Source organism: Anabrus simplex, chromosome 1, assembly GCF_040414725.1.
Source record: "Anabrus simplex isolate iqAnaSimp1 chromosome 1, ASM4041472v1, whole genome shotgun sequence".
Lineage (NCBI taxonomy): Eukaryota > Metazoa > Arthropoda > Insecta > Orthoptera > Tettigoniidae > Anabrus > Anabrus simplex.
The window spans coordinates 794,711,505-794,728,906 of record NC_090265.1 but is presented as its reverse complement, the minus strand read 5'-3'; the positions used below and the strand labels follow the sequence as shown (position 1 = coordinate 794,728,906).

The following is a 17,402-nucleotide window of genomic DNA, read 5'->3' as shown; positions in this document are numbered from 1 at the left end:
TCCTAAAAGTGTGTTTTTAGTACCAACCTGTACTGGTAGCTATAGTGATTGACTAAAGCAAGGTTTTCCCACTTAAAATAATGGGTAAAAACGCGGGTAGTTGTGATTTATTATATTAATTTATTTTTAAGAATTAACTGCATCCTATATTGAACAAATGGAAAATATTCTTGAACTGGACACTTTCTTAAATCTATATAAAGCAGTAGAGAAAGTTAGAAGCATATTAGTTCTCTTCCAGACTTCAGGCTAAAATGTAAAGGTGAGTAGAAATGCTCTACTATTGTCTGTTATAGCCCTAACATGATTTATCATTTGGTCTGATCATGCTGTTTCCAAGTTGGCTAGCATTACTGCTTGTAGAAAGTACATTTAAACCTTAATTATTATGGATTTAATTAGCAGAGGGAATAAGTTTTTTCCTAATTGCCATTAATGTTAGTCTTTGTGTGTCTATTAATAACATATTCTCTGCAAATAGTAGTAATTTATCTTTAGTCAGGTTCAGTGAATCTTTTCCTTGCTGGTATTGATTTTCCAACTTACTTTTCTGGCAATAAATATGTTTTTGTTTGTTTCTTGACACAGCTTAATTTTTTTCTCATGGTTGGGATTCAACAAATCATCTCAGGTTTTCTACTACCATTGCGACAGTCCCAAAAGTTAATGATACAGATTCTCGTAATCAGAGGTCAGTTTTATCTGTATCAATATAATGAGAGCTCCACAATTTATTCTGAGAGAATCTGGAGCTTGAGTTGTATACATTTTTTTAAAGCCAAAGGTGCATATAAAATATTTGAAATAACCAAAATTCAATTTAACCATGAGTTAGCTTTTTTTTCTTTTTCTGGTGCCTCTTCGCAGAAAGTTGGAGTACTTATTCCTATTCTGTGCTTCCCGTATTGGATTTAGCCGGTTGATACTAATGATGGGCAGTCTGAGATGAGGTCTTGAGATTTCTCGAGACTAGCGCAGGCATTATTTCTCGCGAGAAATCTCGAGAGCGTCGTCCCCACAATGGGCGGCGAGCAGCGTGTCGTAGGCCTGCAGGTAGTCAGAGCTGAATGTTGTTTGTTCCGAATATGCGAATAGCCAACCACGGGCCTTCTTATTTTCGTAAATACGTGTCAACAAGCGACTAGGGCGTTCATTTATACCGAGGTATATTTTGACGAAGTATAACATAATTATAAAGGATACGCATTCGGGCATTGTATGCACCATGAATGAGTGGTTTAAGTACAGAACCTGACGGCTATTGTAGATACACGTAACTGGATACTAGAGGCGTGCATTATTCGAACTCGAGACGAGGCAAGATGCGCCTTGCTGCATATGCATCCACCATTACGCATGAGTGGAATGTCCAATCTAAATTGCTATAGAGTATTCACGTCATAATCAGGTAGGTACCGTACTTCGATATATGACGGTGCAATGTGAACTGTGTCGAATTGTACGCGACAACTTGAAGACTACGTCCGAAACGCAACGTAAGTCGTGGATGTCGGTTATTTTTAAGAGATGTCACATAGCACAGCCCACTGTGTTGCTTATTCAAAAGAAGTAAAATACATCGGCAGAAATACTTCTTGGATGATCCGGCACTTACAAACGCATAATATCAATGAAGAGAAATCGTCACAGAACACCTCCAGGCCGGTCTGAATCACAAGAAACTACCCTGCCGACGATTGTGAGGCATCCAGGTAGGATTACATCCTAATAACAATTATTAACAAATTATACGGGTTATTCAGTTAAAAAGTCCACCCGACATAACTCGTGAACAGTTTAGGATACTGGCATTCTGTATTCACTTTCGTTAATGGTAAGGAGCTCATAGTTCAACATGCAGTGCTTTCATAGGATTTTGACAAAATTTATCGTCGCACACGATGTGAGAACTGCTGATGATCACTATCAAACTTACACTCGTAGTTACTGGGACGTCGCACAGCTCGCGGCACACGAGAATCGATCTCGAGAGCGTTGCCCATCACCCCTGTTACACGTTCCACTCATGTGTAATGGGGGTTGCGTATGTAGCAAAGCACATCTTCCCCGTCTCAGGTTCGAATAATGCACGCCTCTAGTATCCAAGTAGGTGTACATCCTATCTACAGTTATTTACAAATTATGCATTGTTATTCACCTAAGATGTCCACCCCAAATAAGTCGTGAACAGTTTAAGATACTAACTTTAGTTAATGGTATTAAGGGGTTCGTAGTTGAATATGCAGTACTTTTCCAGGCTTTTGACAAAATGTATTGGCTCGCACGTTTTCATAAGAGAACGTTATTTCTTCCAATGATATACTATCAAGTTTACAGTCGTAGTTACTGGTACGTCGCACAGCTTGCGCTACAGGAGGATCGGTCTCGGGATCTGCGACGTCAGTCGCGAGAGCGTTGCCCATCACTAGTTGATACCCTGTAAATTAATAAACTTGCTGTGCTACATTACTGTATACCATTTTAATTATACATTGTATTTTGCTGTTATTTCTTATAAGAAGTTCCCAATATTTCTTCTTCACAAATACAGTATATAAACTACATAAACATGACTATAGCAAAGATACTATGACAAATGAAAAAGTAACAAAAATTCCAAACTTAAATTAGTGTTTGCACTCTTAACAACTTTATACTGAGAAACAAATTGTGTATTGGTATTGCTTTAGGAAAAAATAATAATCGTAACTTACCTCAGACTGCATGGCTTATAAATTTTTTTATGCTGTTTCACAAATGTAAACTACCTACTTGAGATGACTGAATTTCATGAGCAATAACTCCTGTACATCAGTGAGTTAATGCTCTGTGAGAGTAAGAAGCGAGGGACTGATCAAGTTGGAGAAATTATTCTGAAAGTTAACAATTCCTGCCAAATTTTATTCATACCACTACAAGTAATTGTTTCCAAATGGAACCGCTCTTCTCATATTATCTAGTGCCTGACAGAATTTTGAGTATTTTATTACTTTCTCTCTAGTTCAAAGGTTGGCGATGTAGAGGATCCTCATCAGAAATTTGAAAGTACTGTGTAACGTTCAGTAATGACTCACCTATATTGCCAATTGGGGAAACTAGTGACAGTTTTTGATGACTGCACAACATGGAATAGGTTTTGGACTAATATAAAATTATAAGAACAGAAGACATATTTGCTGCATGTTCATGACTATTATTTCTTCAATTATTTGTATTACAATGCTGGAGTCTGACTCTGAAGAGAATTGAAAATCCGGATTTTAACACTATTAAAGAGAATTCTTTCAACCTAAAGCTCTAATACATTTATAATTTCTGTAAATAAAACGCATTTAATGCATTCATATCACGCTAAACAAAAGTATAAAAATTGCTCCCTGATAAAATTCTTATTGTATAACTTAAACTATAAATAATACTGAAAACTTCAATTGCTCCCTAGTTTTATGTTAAAGAGAGCTTTCCAGTCTGTCTTCATTAATTCAGAATGCTTGGCTGTCTTCAGCTAGTAACTCCACTCAACAGTAAAATACAATTTTAAAAATTATAAGTTTGAAATCAGATGCAGAGGAGAGATATCTCAGGTGGGAAGATGTCCTGGAATGGAAGATGTGTGCAGACAGAAAGACATGGCAAGCACTTGTACACCACACCGGGGAAACTGAAGATGGAAAATGATGATGATGAATTTATAAGTGTGCGTATTATTTCTTAGAGGTACAGTTCCAATTTTTATTTTATGCATTAGAGTACAGTTGAACCTTGATATCTCAAATCACACTGGAAGCTAAATTTTATTTAGAGTTATCAAAATTTTGATATACTGTATAAAGAATTTCCATTTCTGAACATGTATAGCACATACTTGAATCATATCTACTGACTTGAATGACCTGCATAAGCAGAAACATATCAGGAAGAAGATGATCTACTGGCTGATAGTGTATACAGTGTTATTTAACCATATTTAATCAAAACACTAATTATAGAAACTCATTGAAGACATAATACTTACAATAAGGGGAACATGAAGCATACCTCCATTAACAACTTGGGAAAAATCCTATTAGTTTTGTCCCTTTCCTTCCACATAAAATTCAACAACAGTTACTGCTGTGAAAACACTTTGATTTACATTTGACTGACTGACTATAGCCACTGCACTTCATGCCTGGTCAGCTAACGGTGCAGGAAAGGGCTTTTGTAGCTCCAACTGCCTACGGTCAGCGTACCAGCGGTGGAAAGATATAGACCTACTGTAGTACTACACAAACCATTAATACTATACTGCACAGTTAATGTTTAACAAAATTCATGTGACAGATATATTGTTTCTGAGGGGGAAATTTCTACTTCATGTAATCAAGAAATAAATACATGTGAAGAATAGGACAGATAGCCAGGAAATTGAGGTTAATTCGAGTAATGGAGGTTCGAGATACTGAAGTTCAACTGTAATATTGTTTGAACAACAGAATCTGAATCAACAAACAAGATTGGACGGAATATTATTGCAATTTTTCCTGAACGAACATCATTAGAAAGGGAGTGAGGAATAGAGGGTAAGAATTTTTACATTTAGGTGTTGGTATTTACTTAAACACAAAACTGATTTTGAATACATACTCTGATGTGCAATGCAATAAATTAATTTAAATAAGATGTCTGCTCATTATTGGATTAACATTTTGTATATAATTTCAAGAGATAATATTGCAGAACAAATGCTTTTCTGAAGTGATTACAACAAATTGGCTAATAAGGTTTACTTCAGATGGAGCAGCTAATTTACATTGTATTCATAAATGAACACATACATTTGGTATAAAAACAAGAGTTTTTGAGACTAAATATTTCAGTTTTGCTGATTGCATATTTTAAGTGGGTGATAAATTGATGTAAAAGGAAACAAAATTTGTATAACATTCTCCCAACATGTAGTATTGGGCAAAATGGCAATCAGACAGTAAAGGATATCTGTCGGGTCTAGCTTACTCAGTGCATAGTAATAATGACACAGAATTAGTCCTCAGGGAGATTAGAGAGAGTATTAGCACTTGTTAATACAGAATACTTACTTAAGGCCAAGAGCACAAGGAGAACAGACATGTTTGTGATGATGAAAGAACCTCTTTTCTTTTTCCAATATAACCCATGTAAGTCAACACATTGAGCTTGTCACTGACTGGGACAACTTTCGGTGAGCTTAAGATCAAAGCTTGTGTGTGAAACTATTCATGCATAGATTTAGATCAGGGGAGAAGGAAAAGCTAGTAAAGTCAGTCCTTTTGTGTTGTAGGACATGAATTATGATTAAACTTTGCACTTGATGCTTACAGAGAAAGGTCACATACCAGGGAATCACGGATCTTATGTAAATTTTGCACACATGTTAAATGAGTGAAGAATAATACAATGACCAAAATATTTATTAGGATAAGCTGCATAGCAAGGTTTGTTTATAGCCAAATAATAATTACAGTGACTTAATTTTATAGCAAGATGAAATATTATTCTTCAGCATTCTCTCAGCTCTCTCTGTGTATGTTCCTTATTTAACCACAATCTTACATAACTTATTACTATGCTGAAGTCTACAACAACTGATCTGTGTGAACTAAACTCGAATATTTCAAATAAATATTTATGTTTATTTCTACTTAAATACTTAGGAACTTGAAATCATGATCTTCAAAAACCATGCTTGCGGACCTCAAACAAACGTGCCTTACTCTTTTGCCTACACTTAACCTCATATGATTTCATTATCCACTGTATGTATATCCATTATTGTTGTAAAGGTACTCTTCATCCTTGGGCAACCTGCAGCTGTTGCAGGAAGATTGTATAATAAAAATCATCATCATCATCATCGGTTTGCCCTTCCAGTGAGCCGGGTAGGGTGTTTGAAAATGAGAGTCTTCCAAGATTTTGTTGTCCACGACAGATTCCCAATTCCATCATCTTCTCTCCACGCCTTCCCTCAGTCGGTCCATCCATCTTCTTCTTGGTCTTCCAGCTGGTCTTCTACCTGTTATTCTCTTTTCCAAATAAGCACATGGTAACCTTGTGCTATTCATTTGTTTAACATGCCCAAACCATTTAAGTCTAGATGACCTAAGTCTTTCCTCCATCGATTCATTTAGACCTACGTTAGATTGGATCTCAGCATTTTTCACATGATCAAGTCGTGTCTTTTGGAGGGCAGTTCTAAGAAATTTCATTTCACAGGCTTGAATCTTACTACAATCCTTTGATGTTAGTGTGCAGGTTTCCAGAGAATATGTAAGGATGGGAATGAAATATGACTTGTACAGGATCATTTTTGTTCTTTGTAGGACCTTCTCATCCCATAGTAGGTGTCTTACCGATACTCTAAAAGTTAAGAGCCTTTGGTTACTCTGTTATTTCGAACTCAGCTCTATTATTACTAGCCATTACACTTCCTAAATATCTGCATTGGTGTACTACTTCAACTTAGTGGTCCTGTATTTTTATGTTGCATTCTGTATAATGTCTGCAGATTTTCAATGCTACTGTTTTTGATGGGTTCAATTTCATTCCATAATCATCAAACTTCTTACACCATGCATTCAGATTATTTTGCACTCCCTCCTCTGTTTCATCCCACATTGCCACATCGTCTGCAAACACCAGAGCCTGAAGATCTTTATTACCTTTTCCTTTTAGTTCCTTTAAAATGGTATCCATAACTGCTATGTATAAAAGTACTCCTTTGGTTGCATTGAACCAGTCAGAGTGACCATCTCCTATACTGGCCAGCTTTTGCATTTAGTATATAGCATTTGGATCTTCATAATAAGGTACTCCAGTACATCATGTTTTCTAAGACTTGATCTAGGAACATTATATTACACCTTTTCAAGGTCCATAAACACAATAATTAGATCTTTTTCTCTTTCCCAGTGTTTCTCTGCCAACATCCTCAAAGCAAATATCAGATTTGTTGTGCTTCTTCCAGCCCTAAAGTCATGTTGTTCCTCTTGTAAGATAGTCTCTAGTATATCCCTTACTCTGGCTTCAATGATTTCCTCATAATTCTAAGGCCATGTGATAGGAGGGTAATGCCTCTACTCCCTTTCTTAAAGATAGGAACTATCAACCCTTTCGTCCAATCTTCAGGTATTTCGTTATCCTTCCCTATTGTTCTGAGAACTCGTACAGCCACTGTATTCCTGGTGGACCAGCAGCTTTAATCATGTCAGCTGTAACTTCATCAGCTCCTGCTGACTTAGCACTTATCATATGGAGAGCTTGCTCTACTTCTGTCCATGTAATTGGGATATCTTCCTCTATTGTTTTCTGTTCTACATCCTCAACAGAGATCTCATTAGAGCCATTTAGGAGCTTGTCAAAATACTGTCCCATTGTATCCCTGATATCTTTCATATTGCAAACTATATTCCCATATGGTGTCTTCAGAGCTGTAATTGCTTCTTTATCTGATCTTTTATTATTTCATATATAATTTTCATATTCCTTTTATTGTCTTCTTCCAGTTTAGTTGTAAATACTTCCCAACTTTTTTCTTCCCGTACAATAAATAATAATAAAAATAATGATTTAATTCCAAATATCCGAGTGTGATCTGATAGAATCTGATGATGTTCTTTCAAGAATGAAACATGTCATTCTGTTTTAATTAAGTTGTTTCTTTTTCAGATTTAATACCGTTACCATATGTTTTCTCTTTCTGGTAGTTTATAAATTTATTTACTCAAAGTTAGTTTCAGCAGACTTTAGAGCCAAACAGTTATTAATTATGAAATATCTCAACTAGCACTGCCCTGCACAACCTGTTCAGTTTCACTTCTGATGCTGTTAAGCGGTTACAGAACATGAATGTAGTTTTATCGATTTGTAAAATCACCCAGGGGCCCAGTGTTCGATTCCCAGCTTGTCAAAGGATTTTAATTTTTAACTGAGGGCTGGAACAGGGACTTGTGAGATGAACTGTTGATAAAAGTAGCAGGGGACATGGTCAAGGAAGCCAAGCAATAAAACTTAGGATGAACCAGGATGTCCTTCATTATCACACCCTTTGTGGCAACTCTCTTGCTTCTGCAAATATCCTCATTCATTGGATTTCTTTCTCTTTTTTCCTTTGATTAGTGTTAAAAGGGAATGATTGCCCAGTTGTACTTTCTCTTAACCCTTTAATGCATACTGTTGCCCTCAGGCAACATAACTTTTCACCTGTATAAATGGATACAGATTGTGGACAGAGGTAGTTTCACAGCACACCTTCAACTGTACAGTCTACATAATTTAAATCACTCACTCAATTTAATCTAGAAATTAATCCATTGACTAAATAATAATAATAATTTCTTCTACCACTTTTCCCACACGCTGGTGGGGCACAGGTGCGATCTGTATTGCTCATGTGGAATTGGCCCTGTTTTATGCTCGAATGCCTGTCCTGACTGCCAACCCCATGTAGAGGAATGTATTCACTATTAAGTGTTTCTGTGGTGGTTGGTGGTGTAGTGTATCGTGTAGTTATGTGAAGATGAGAGTGGTGGGACATACACAAACGCCCCGTTCCTTAACCAGAGGAATTAATCGGATGCAATTAAAATTCCCAAACTGGCTCGGAAATTAGACCTGGGACCCTTGGAATTGAAGGACTCAGTGCAAACCATTCAGCCAAATAGCTGGACTAAATAAAAATGATTTAGATACCATGCAGGGTCTTTTTTTAAAATAACTTGATATATATTTAATGCTCTGCCTGTTCTTTCTTTTTTGTTTTTAAGCAGAAGGTTTGTTCTACGAAAAGTATGTGCCGAACATTTAAGAAACTGAAAACATTTTTACAAAATCCTAAATTTTCAAAATTTTAAAGTTGTCTTCTCATGTTTAATTATTCTGAGCATAATAAGTAAGGACTAAATACATTTTATCACTATCGTCGCCAGTGTCACTATTTTCCCTTGGATACACATCAAACTCACTATTCTTCATCAGATTGCAGTAAATAACTCAGAATTTCTTCGTCACATTCAGTACTTGTGGATGCCATTGTTTGTTTACATTCGATATGCGCAGAGAGTCAAGAGTATTCATTTGTTTATATACATGGCCTTCAGAACAACCAATACAATCAAAGAAAAGTTAGCTTGAACTATCTAGTTGGTCATGTCACAGACACAATCTCATCTGCCTTCTAAATAGAACGCTAAGTTAAGAAATCCGATGATACGATTAGATTGTATCTGGTAATTTTGGCCATTTTTCTGAAATACAATCAGATCATATTTTGCATTCTAAAGGTTAATTTATGTACATTTTAATATATTTTCACTGAAGATGGCTCAAAAATGAGCTGAAACATGTTTGGCTTTTTTTTATTGTAAAGTGTAAACCGTCAATACAGAATGATACTGTATTAGTATATTGTAATAAATAAAAATATTTGTTAAATCTCTCTTCAATTGCTAATGGAGTTTAAGAGACCCAAGGTAATTGTCCCACAGAAGCTTTTTATTAACAAGTGGAAAGCTAACAACATACAGCTATCTCATTTAAACACCCTTAAGTGCCATCGGTCTCAGCCAGGATCAAGCTACTATGTCTGGAATACAAGGGTGTCTGATGGTGCCACTGGCGTCAGTTAGAAATGAGTACCAGGTTAATTCCTGGCGGCATAGAGCAAACCACTCTAGACTAGACAGTAAATCATGGCTCAGTAGCTCAGACATTGGAGTGCTGGTTGGCCTTCTGAACTAGAGTTGACAGGTTTGATCCCAGCTAAGTCCGGTGGTATTTGGAGCCTTGTGTTAATAGATTTACCAGTCCATAAAAGAAGAATTGTGGAACAAAATTCTAGCACCTCAGCATTTTTGAAAACTACAAAAGCAGTTGGTGTGACGTTAAACCAATAACATTATGCACTGCATACGCCAGAACTAATGTTGATCTAATGCAAGTATCTATCCCTCTTCCATCCCTTCAGAAAGTTAAGACACAAACCCTTCAATCTCTTGCCATGAATTAACTGTGAGACAGACTGTAAAGCTTCATTACATGTAAATAACATCTTTCATAGAACAATGTACGATAACATTATATATAAATTATATATAAATTCATAACAGTGAGTCCAGCTCATTTCAGAACAATGTACATTGATGTATGGTATTCTAAAAGGCAACATTTGTATATATATATATATATATATATAACTCAGATGTTGCTCTACAATAAGTGCAGTAATAATTTATCAACACAACTTTCATTCAGAAAATGCTTGCAAAACCAGTGACATGTTATAAGGGTATATTCCACTATATTTCCTACAATTATGTTTCTAGATTGAAAGGCTCTTAATTTACAGAATACAACATACAGAAGAGATGATGCTATGGACAATGGAACACACAATTACTGATTTTCATTTCAATGTCATACTGGACTACTAATTCTACCTTGGCAAGAATATTATGCATTTAATATCAGATTGAATGTGCCATCTTTTTATATCTGAGAGCGATTTGATCAAATTTTTGCTTCAGTAAGTTGGTCTTCCCGGAGTAAACATTCAAAATTTAAGAACTCCCATTCACCTGAAAGATTTTATGAAATACAACTCTTAAGTTCTTGAGATGGGGCACGATGGCATCCTATCGCTTCTTAAAATACAGTACTTAAAACATCCTGTTATTTTTTGATAGTGACAATTGCATCCCAGAACTTTTGAATATAATTTGTTTTTAAAAAAATCTTTTATTGGAATAATGCATATCTTATATTTATTAATGATTAATAATCATCAAAGAAAATACATTTCAAGCTCACGGAAAATCTGTTACGAAACGTCAAACTGTTTGTTAAGAAGGAAGCCATACATGTCGACTCGTTAAATGTAACTTAAAAACTTAAAACCATAACATACCTGTAAAAAAAAGCAGTATTAAACAAGGAATAGAAATACACACTATTAAACAAATAACGACATGTTTTGTTCTTAAAAGAACATCATCAGATTCTATCAAGTGATATTCAATATTTGGAAATATTTATGTTTTATATTTATTTAACACTGTTTATGCCCACATTGGAGAACCAAAATCAAACCTTATACAAAAAGTCTTCAAAGAATAAGTTCAGCTTTTAACACTTTACAACCTTTTCCTTTCCCAAAACTTCTTCATTCTGGATGATCTTGTGGCCTGATCTTCTGCAGATATAACATATTGCTTACGCTGTGATATTTTTAGTGACAGTCTTGTGTACTTGTTATTTAGAATCCGCTTCTCTTCTCTGTTTTCAATTTGATCTTTAGTAATTTTCAATTCATATAAATCCATTTGTATTTCTTTAAACCATGTGTTTTTTGTTTTACTATTCCAAAAGAAATCAAAAAGTTGTTTCAGGAGTCTAGTATTTGGTAAGCGGTATACGCGTCCAAAGAATGCAATCCTCTGTTTTTGCGACGTATCAATGATCAATTCACTTTCCTTCTAAAGTACTGAATTTGGCAAAAGTCTCCACTGGCACCAATCTGGCGTTTTTTTTAAATTAATAATTGTCCAAAGAATTCTTCTATCAACTTTCTGCAGTTTGTTGTTGCTTGGGTATTCAGTTTAAATAATGTTTCACTTGATACGTTGCTTTTGGCTTAACGATAGAGTAGTAATGTTGAAATTTAGCATTAATCGAAAGAGACTGTTTCTTGTGACTCTGCCAGGTAATTTTTTGTGCTCGTCTCAATTTTTGAGTTCTACTATCTATGGATGCTTTTTCGTTAGCATTCCAAGTTATGTTTTATATATATATAATATTTGGAAATATTTGTTTTATATTACATATATTTCCAAATATTGAATGTGACTTCATAGAATCTGATGATGTTCTTGTAAGAATGAAATATGTCATTATTTGTTTAATAGTGTGTATTTCTTTTGTTTAATACTGCAGTTATTTTTACAAGTATGTTATGGCGTAATATTTATATTGAAATTGTGTATTCAACAGACTGAAAAGCTTTTAAGTTACATCAAACTGTGAAACACACACCACCCTGCTGCAGGGTGTTTTGTTGTCTTTTTGACCATCAAGGATTGGTTGGCATCTCAGGGTGATGTGGTCCACTACCTGACTGCCTACTCCTCCTTCCCTTTACAAATTAGGGGAAAAGAATAGATCCAAACCACCCAATGTGGCCAGTCTACTACAGGGATTTTTTTTTTTTTTCTTCAAGGAAGTGGGTACGGTATCATAAACAGATAAGCTTCTCTATTTCTTTCAAAAGTCTGCCAAGTGTATTTCTTTTGGGTATATTAACCACAGAATTCAACATAATAATTAATCTAGAGTGAGAGTGTGTTACAGCTGGGAAAGAGATTAAACCATCCCCACCAGCTTCTTTTTTTTTTTTTTCCTCCCACTTTAAGAACTGACCACTCACTGTCTGATATACAAGATAGCCTGACATGGCTTTGTTATTGAAATACTGTATATAGCTGTACAGACTGCTAACAATTACACAAGCATTCCACTATCTGTGCTACACAGGTTATTACTTGTACTAAATGTATTTTCATCAGATTATAAACAAATTTTTCTTTTCTCTACAATATATATATCAGGCTTCTAATAACATTTAAGGCATTATTTTACAAACTATTTAAATATCCATAAATCACAGCATTATTAAATCAACCATTCACATTACTTTTAAGAAGGATATTTTAACAAAATAATCTCACTTTCACATACACTGTTCTGCATTTGTATATTTTATATGATGTGTGTAATGGGTGCTTACATATTAAATTTCATAACAGAACTACTTTTAGACATATAGTAACAACAGGTGAAGCAATAAACTTCAAGCAAATCTTATAAAAACAGTAACAAAAAATAAAAATCTTGGGCTTTTAAGGAATATAGACTCCATAATAAACATAACATTACATATTTTTAGAAAATATTCAAGGACTATTACTATTCATGTAATGAAGTACTGAAAGAACAATGTAGTGTCCAACTTCCTAATTATGAACCTTTTCAAAGTTCAATTTGTACTACAGTATTATTACTTTTGTTGATAAGCTACAGCTGTTGGACATAAAAAGAAGTTCATTTGGTACGGTTTTGGTCTTGTAATTCATTACTTCTTCACTTACAGTAAAAATTTGATAATATCAAAAGTACAAGAATTAGTAATCAGTAATATATCTAAAAATGGATGCTAAGTTACTTGTTCTTTATTCCTGAGAAAACAGATTTCAGTTTTCATTGTCTCCATCTTTAAAACAGAATACGTTCCAGAATCAATCCTAAGTATTTAATAGTAAACGAACAAAATACATTATAATTAAAATATTTTTCACAGTCCAATAAAATAAGTTCAAAATGTAGTACCGTACTCAAATAAAACAGATTTCTGTCTTGCAAAAATGAACCGTTATATAACACACTATAAATGACAGTACTTTGTATAGTATCAGTTTAGTACTAGTATAACAGGAGTGCCAAAATGGTAATGACCATGGATATCTAATCTGAGACAGGAAGAGGGATATGTCTCTTAAACAAAAATCAATCTCTACAATATAATTCAATTCAAACATTCAATAATTCAATTATAGTAATAACAGGCGAAGCAATAAACTTCAAGCAAATCTTATAAAAACATTAACAAAAAATAAAAATCTTAGGCTTTCAAGGAATAGAGACCTCAGAATAAACATAACATTACACATTTTTAGAGAATATTTAATGATTATTACTATTCATTTAATGAAGTACTGAAAGAACATCATAATTCAAACATAATTCCTGGAATTGCATAGTTTGTGAAAATAAAACTTTCCCCATTATATGAACTAGTTTCTTCTTTTGCCTATTTCAGGAAACACAGCGGACACTCTCTTAACCGGCCGACCCGGTGAATAATGTTCCTTCTGATTTCCCAAAGTTGTAAGCATTCATGCTGCCTCCCAGCCTGCCCTGCTTACGGACAAGATCCAAATTGTTTCATGTTGCTTATCACTTACTATACGGACACCAGTTTTAGTGAATTTGTAAGCCTGTTATATTTAAAATATATGAAGTTTAAAACATCTTAAATTAAAGCATAATACTGGAAATTGCTCGACAGATCTTTTATTTTAATACTGTCGGTTTAACTAGCCATTTCGTAATCCAACCAAAAGTTTAGACCCAAGCAGGGCGGTTAAGAGGGTGTGCACTGTGGGTTAAAATCGTTAAAATCATCCAGTTCATAAAAAGAGCAGATTAGAAACTATCCAATTAATAAATTGGCCAGTTGGTGATGTATGTACAGTTGCTCAGAAAAGAAAGAAAAAAAATAATGAGTGCACGGTATAGTGTAAGTTCCTCGCCATTACACTTTCTTCAGAAACATTTGAACCTACAGATATAATGTTTGTTTTCTATATTCACAGTGTCTGTATCTACACGGGCAGTTAATTATAATTTGATAATAATTAAAATTAAGCCCGATGAAATCTTAAATGCGAGGAACATAAAATACCATGTGATCATTCCTTTTTTCAGTGACTGAACATCCAAATCTTGAACTAGGTAGTTTTATATATGGTATTATATATATATTATTACATTATTATGGTATTATATATATACATACAGTAGAATTCTGCTATAGCGAGTACGGTATATAATGAGAATCCCGTTACAGCGTCAGTTTTTGTCTGTCCCTTAAAAATTCCTATATTAAATTGTGCATTATCCTTCGGTTACAGTGAGAGCCCCATCACTGACACATCCGTTATTACGAGCGATTATCCATTATCGATATTTATGCTCCCAGCCATTATATTACATGCGATCAATCATCTTCAGTATCGTTTCCTCGCTATGTCCACTAGCGAGCTCTCTCGTTGACATTTGAAGGTGATATCGGAGTTGATTAGTAATGTTCCGTAAAGAAAAATTTATAGCGAGAAGGTTATAACTTTTCTAATGACGATGTGTTGTTTTCATGGTAAGCCTACATACACGTTTAGGTGACGCTGCTTGAACAAGAAAACTGAAGCGTTTGCCACAAAATGCAACCTTCGGTATCGTTTTCTCACTATATGGACTTGCGAGCTGTCTCGTCAACATTCGAAGACAATGTCGAAGTCGATTAGTAATACCCATCGACTGTTCTCTAAATGAAAATTTAAAGTGAAAGAGGATAACACGTTTTCGTAATAAATGCATAAATGACATGGCCGACAGAAGTTGTTAACTCGTTAGAAATTAAGGCTGAAGTAAACGATTGCTTAATTTTAATGTTATATACTGAAATTAAGTAAGAATGTGATACACCAATATATGGCAAAGTACATCACTGATTTCAGAGAACAGTTTATATTTTTTCACATCTAGTTAAATTTCAGAAAGGCTATTCTCATGTAAATTTGTAACGACGAGATTATAATTTCTCTAAGTGCGCTTGAAATAAGTTTTCATTACACAAATACAGTTAGGTTAGGTGACGCTGTTTTAAGAAGAAAACCGAACGTTTGCACAGAGGCCTCTGGAGTGATACTATAATTGTTTCAGAATGAAATTAAACATACATTTTCACATACTATAGGATTTTGAAAAATAACCAACAAGTAAGCCGCAGTGTGGATATCAACTGCAAAAACACAAGTCTTGAACAAAGTGATTGCTATTTAATACCGATTTTAATGTGTATGGGGTTTTCCCCGATATTTATGAAAAATCTGATATAATGACAATTCGCTATAGCGAGTAAATTTGTTGCCGTTATTAATTCTCGTTATAACGGATTTCTACTGTATGAAATTCTTAAACTAAATTTAATGGATGAGTATATTTTACTGTGACAAATTACAATTTGCAGCCTCTTCAATTTTAACCCCTCAAAGAACACAAAAAAGTCGATGAAATGAATTTAAAATGATGAAAATTACTGTTTTTAGGATCACGTACTCCACATGGTGATTTACTGTAATTAACTCAGAAAAACAATGATCAAAGAAATACCAAAGACAGTCAACAGATAGGTTTTGAAGTTTAAGAAAAAAGATTAGAAAAATGAGAACTAGAGAAGTGATGTTATTTTTCTTCTTAGCAAGTACCGACATTGGTCCACCAACACTCTGTATATACAGTACTGGTAGGCCTATATTTTCTATCTGATATCCATTATTATAGATGGGTGCATAGCACTGTACTGTTCCTGAGAGAAAGAGAGATGATACCTGCAAGTATGGTATATCTCAATGAACATGGAAGGGAGAAGCTACTCCGGTATTGAAGACATCAGACAAGGAAAGGTGTTCTTGCTGAGCAGCAACAGACTAAAATACAGCACAAAAGCATTGTAATGAGCCTGTTAGGAATGTACAAGTAAATAAGTGTGCATTATAATCCAGTAAGGTGGAAAAAAGATATAGGAAAGGAATATCTTTGTTAAGTTCATAAATTATATTTACTTTATAGGATAGTATCTACAATAAATAAATAAATAAATAAATAAATAAATAAATAAATAAATAAATAAATAAATAAATATATCTGACTGAATTCAAACAAATAACATTAAATTCCTCCAAATATACCAATGTTTAGTTATGTCTAAGATTATTATTTTGCCCCCGGAACTTTAGAACCACAAATATTGTGATAATAATACCATATGCACAGAAGTATTTGAGTAGAATGTTCTACAAATGGTATATTTTTACTTAAAACTAATGTTTAATTTTATCTTGGTAAGTACTGTAATGTTTTTCCATTAATTTTTGTCACAAATATCTCAGCTCCAAACAAAGTGGGTGAAAACATGTGAAGAATATATTAACAGAAGTCAGGAGCCTTCTCTGTGCTCCAGACCAGTAATTATCTGTATTTAGCCCTCATATTGAGATAAGTGTCCCGTCACGTGAAATCAAATACAATACGTGCAACTGCTTGAAAAGTGGAAAGCAAGCATCAGGATAGCTACCATCAATGATTCACACATCGGATCCAAAAATGGTACAGTAGTGGTGGGGACGGAGCAGAGCAGTTGTTGCAACGTCATCACCCGTTTGTACCGAGTGAATGTACTGTAGCGGCATGTTTAAACACGTTATTGGTATGACAATGTAAAGGTATTCGCCCTTCTAGTCAATGCCCTTTTCTCACAACACGACTGTTTTGCTAAATATAGCTGCAGAAGCCGACCTGTTTATTTCATCCTTGTGATGCCTCTTGATACAATCCTACAAATTTGACATGCCACAACCTATCGCATAAATGCGGCCGCAAAATTCGCATTTTGCTGATTTTTCATCATCAGTAATTTCAAAGAACTGCCATGCATGAGGCTGTTTTTGTGGCACTTGTGGTACAAATTTCTGTAAAATTTCTTCAAATTCCTTTAAATA

The 17,402-nt window shown here is 34.4% G+C and overlaps 1 protein-coding gene across 3 annotated transcripts in view; it reads right to left on the bottom strand.

Moving 5' to 3' along the window:
• Positions 1-17,402, bottom strand: part of LOC136857541 (PI-PLC X domain-containing protein 3) — a 61,300-nt gene that overhangs the window by 12,015 nt on the left and 31,883 nt on the right. The window contains exon 4 of one of the 3 annotated variants that reach the window (XM_067136271.2): positions 3,173-16,331. The exons of the other annotated variants lie outside the window; for them this stretch is intronic. Within the exon in view, the coding sequence (XP_066992372.1) occupies positions 16,294-16,331 (38 nt within the window). The 3' untranslated portion in view covers positions 3,173-16,293. Of the gene's footprint in view, positions 1-3,172; positions 16,332-17,402 lie in introns of those variants that run through there. 3 annotated transcript variants of the gene reach the window in all.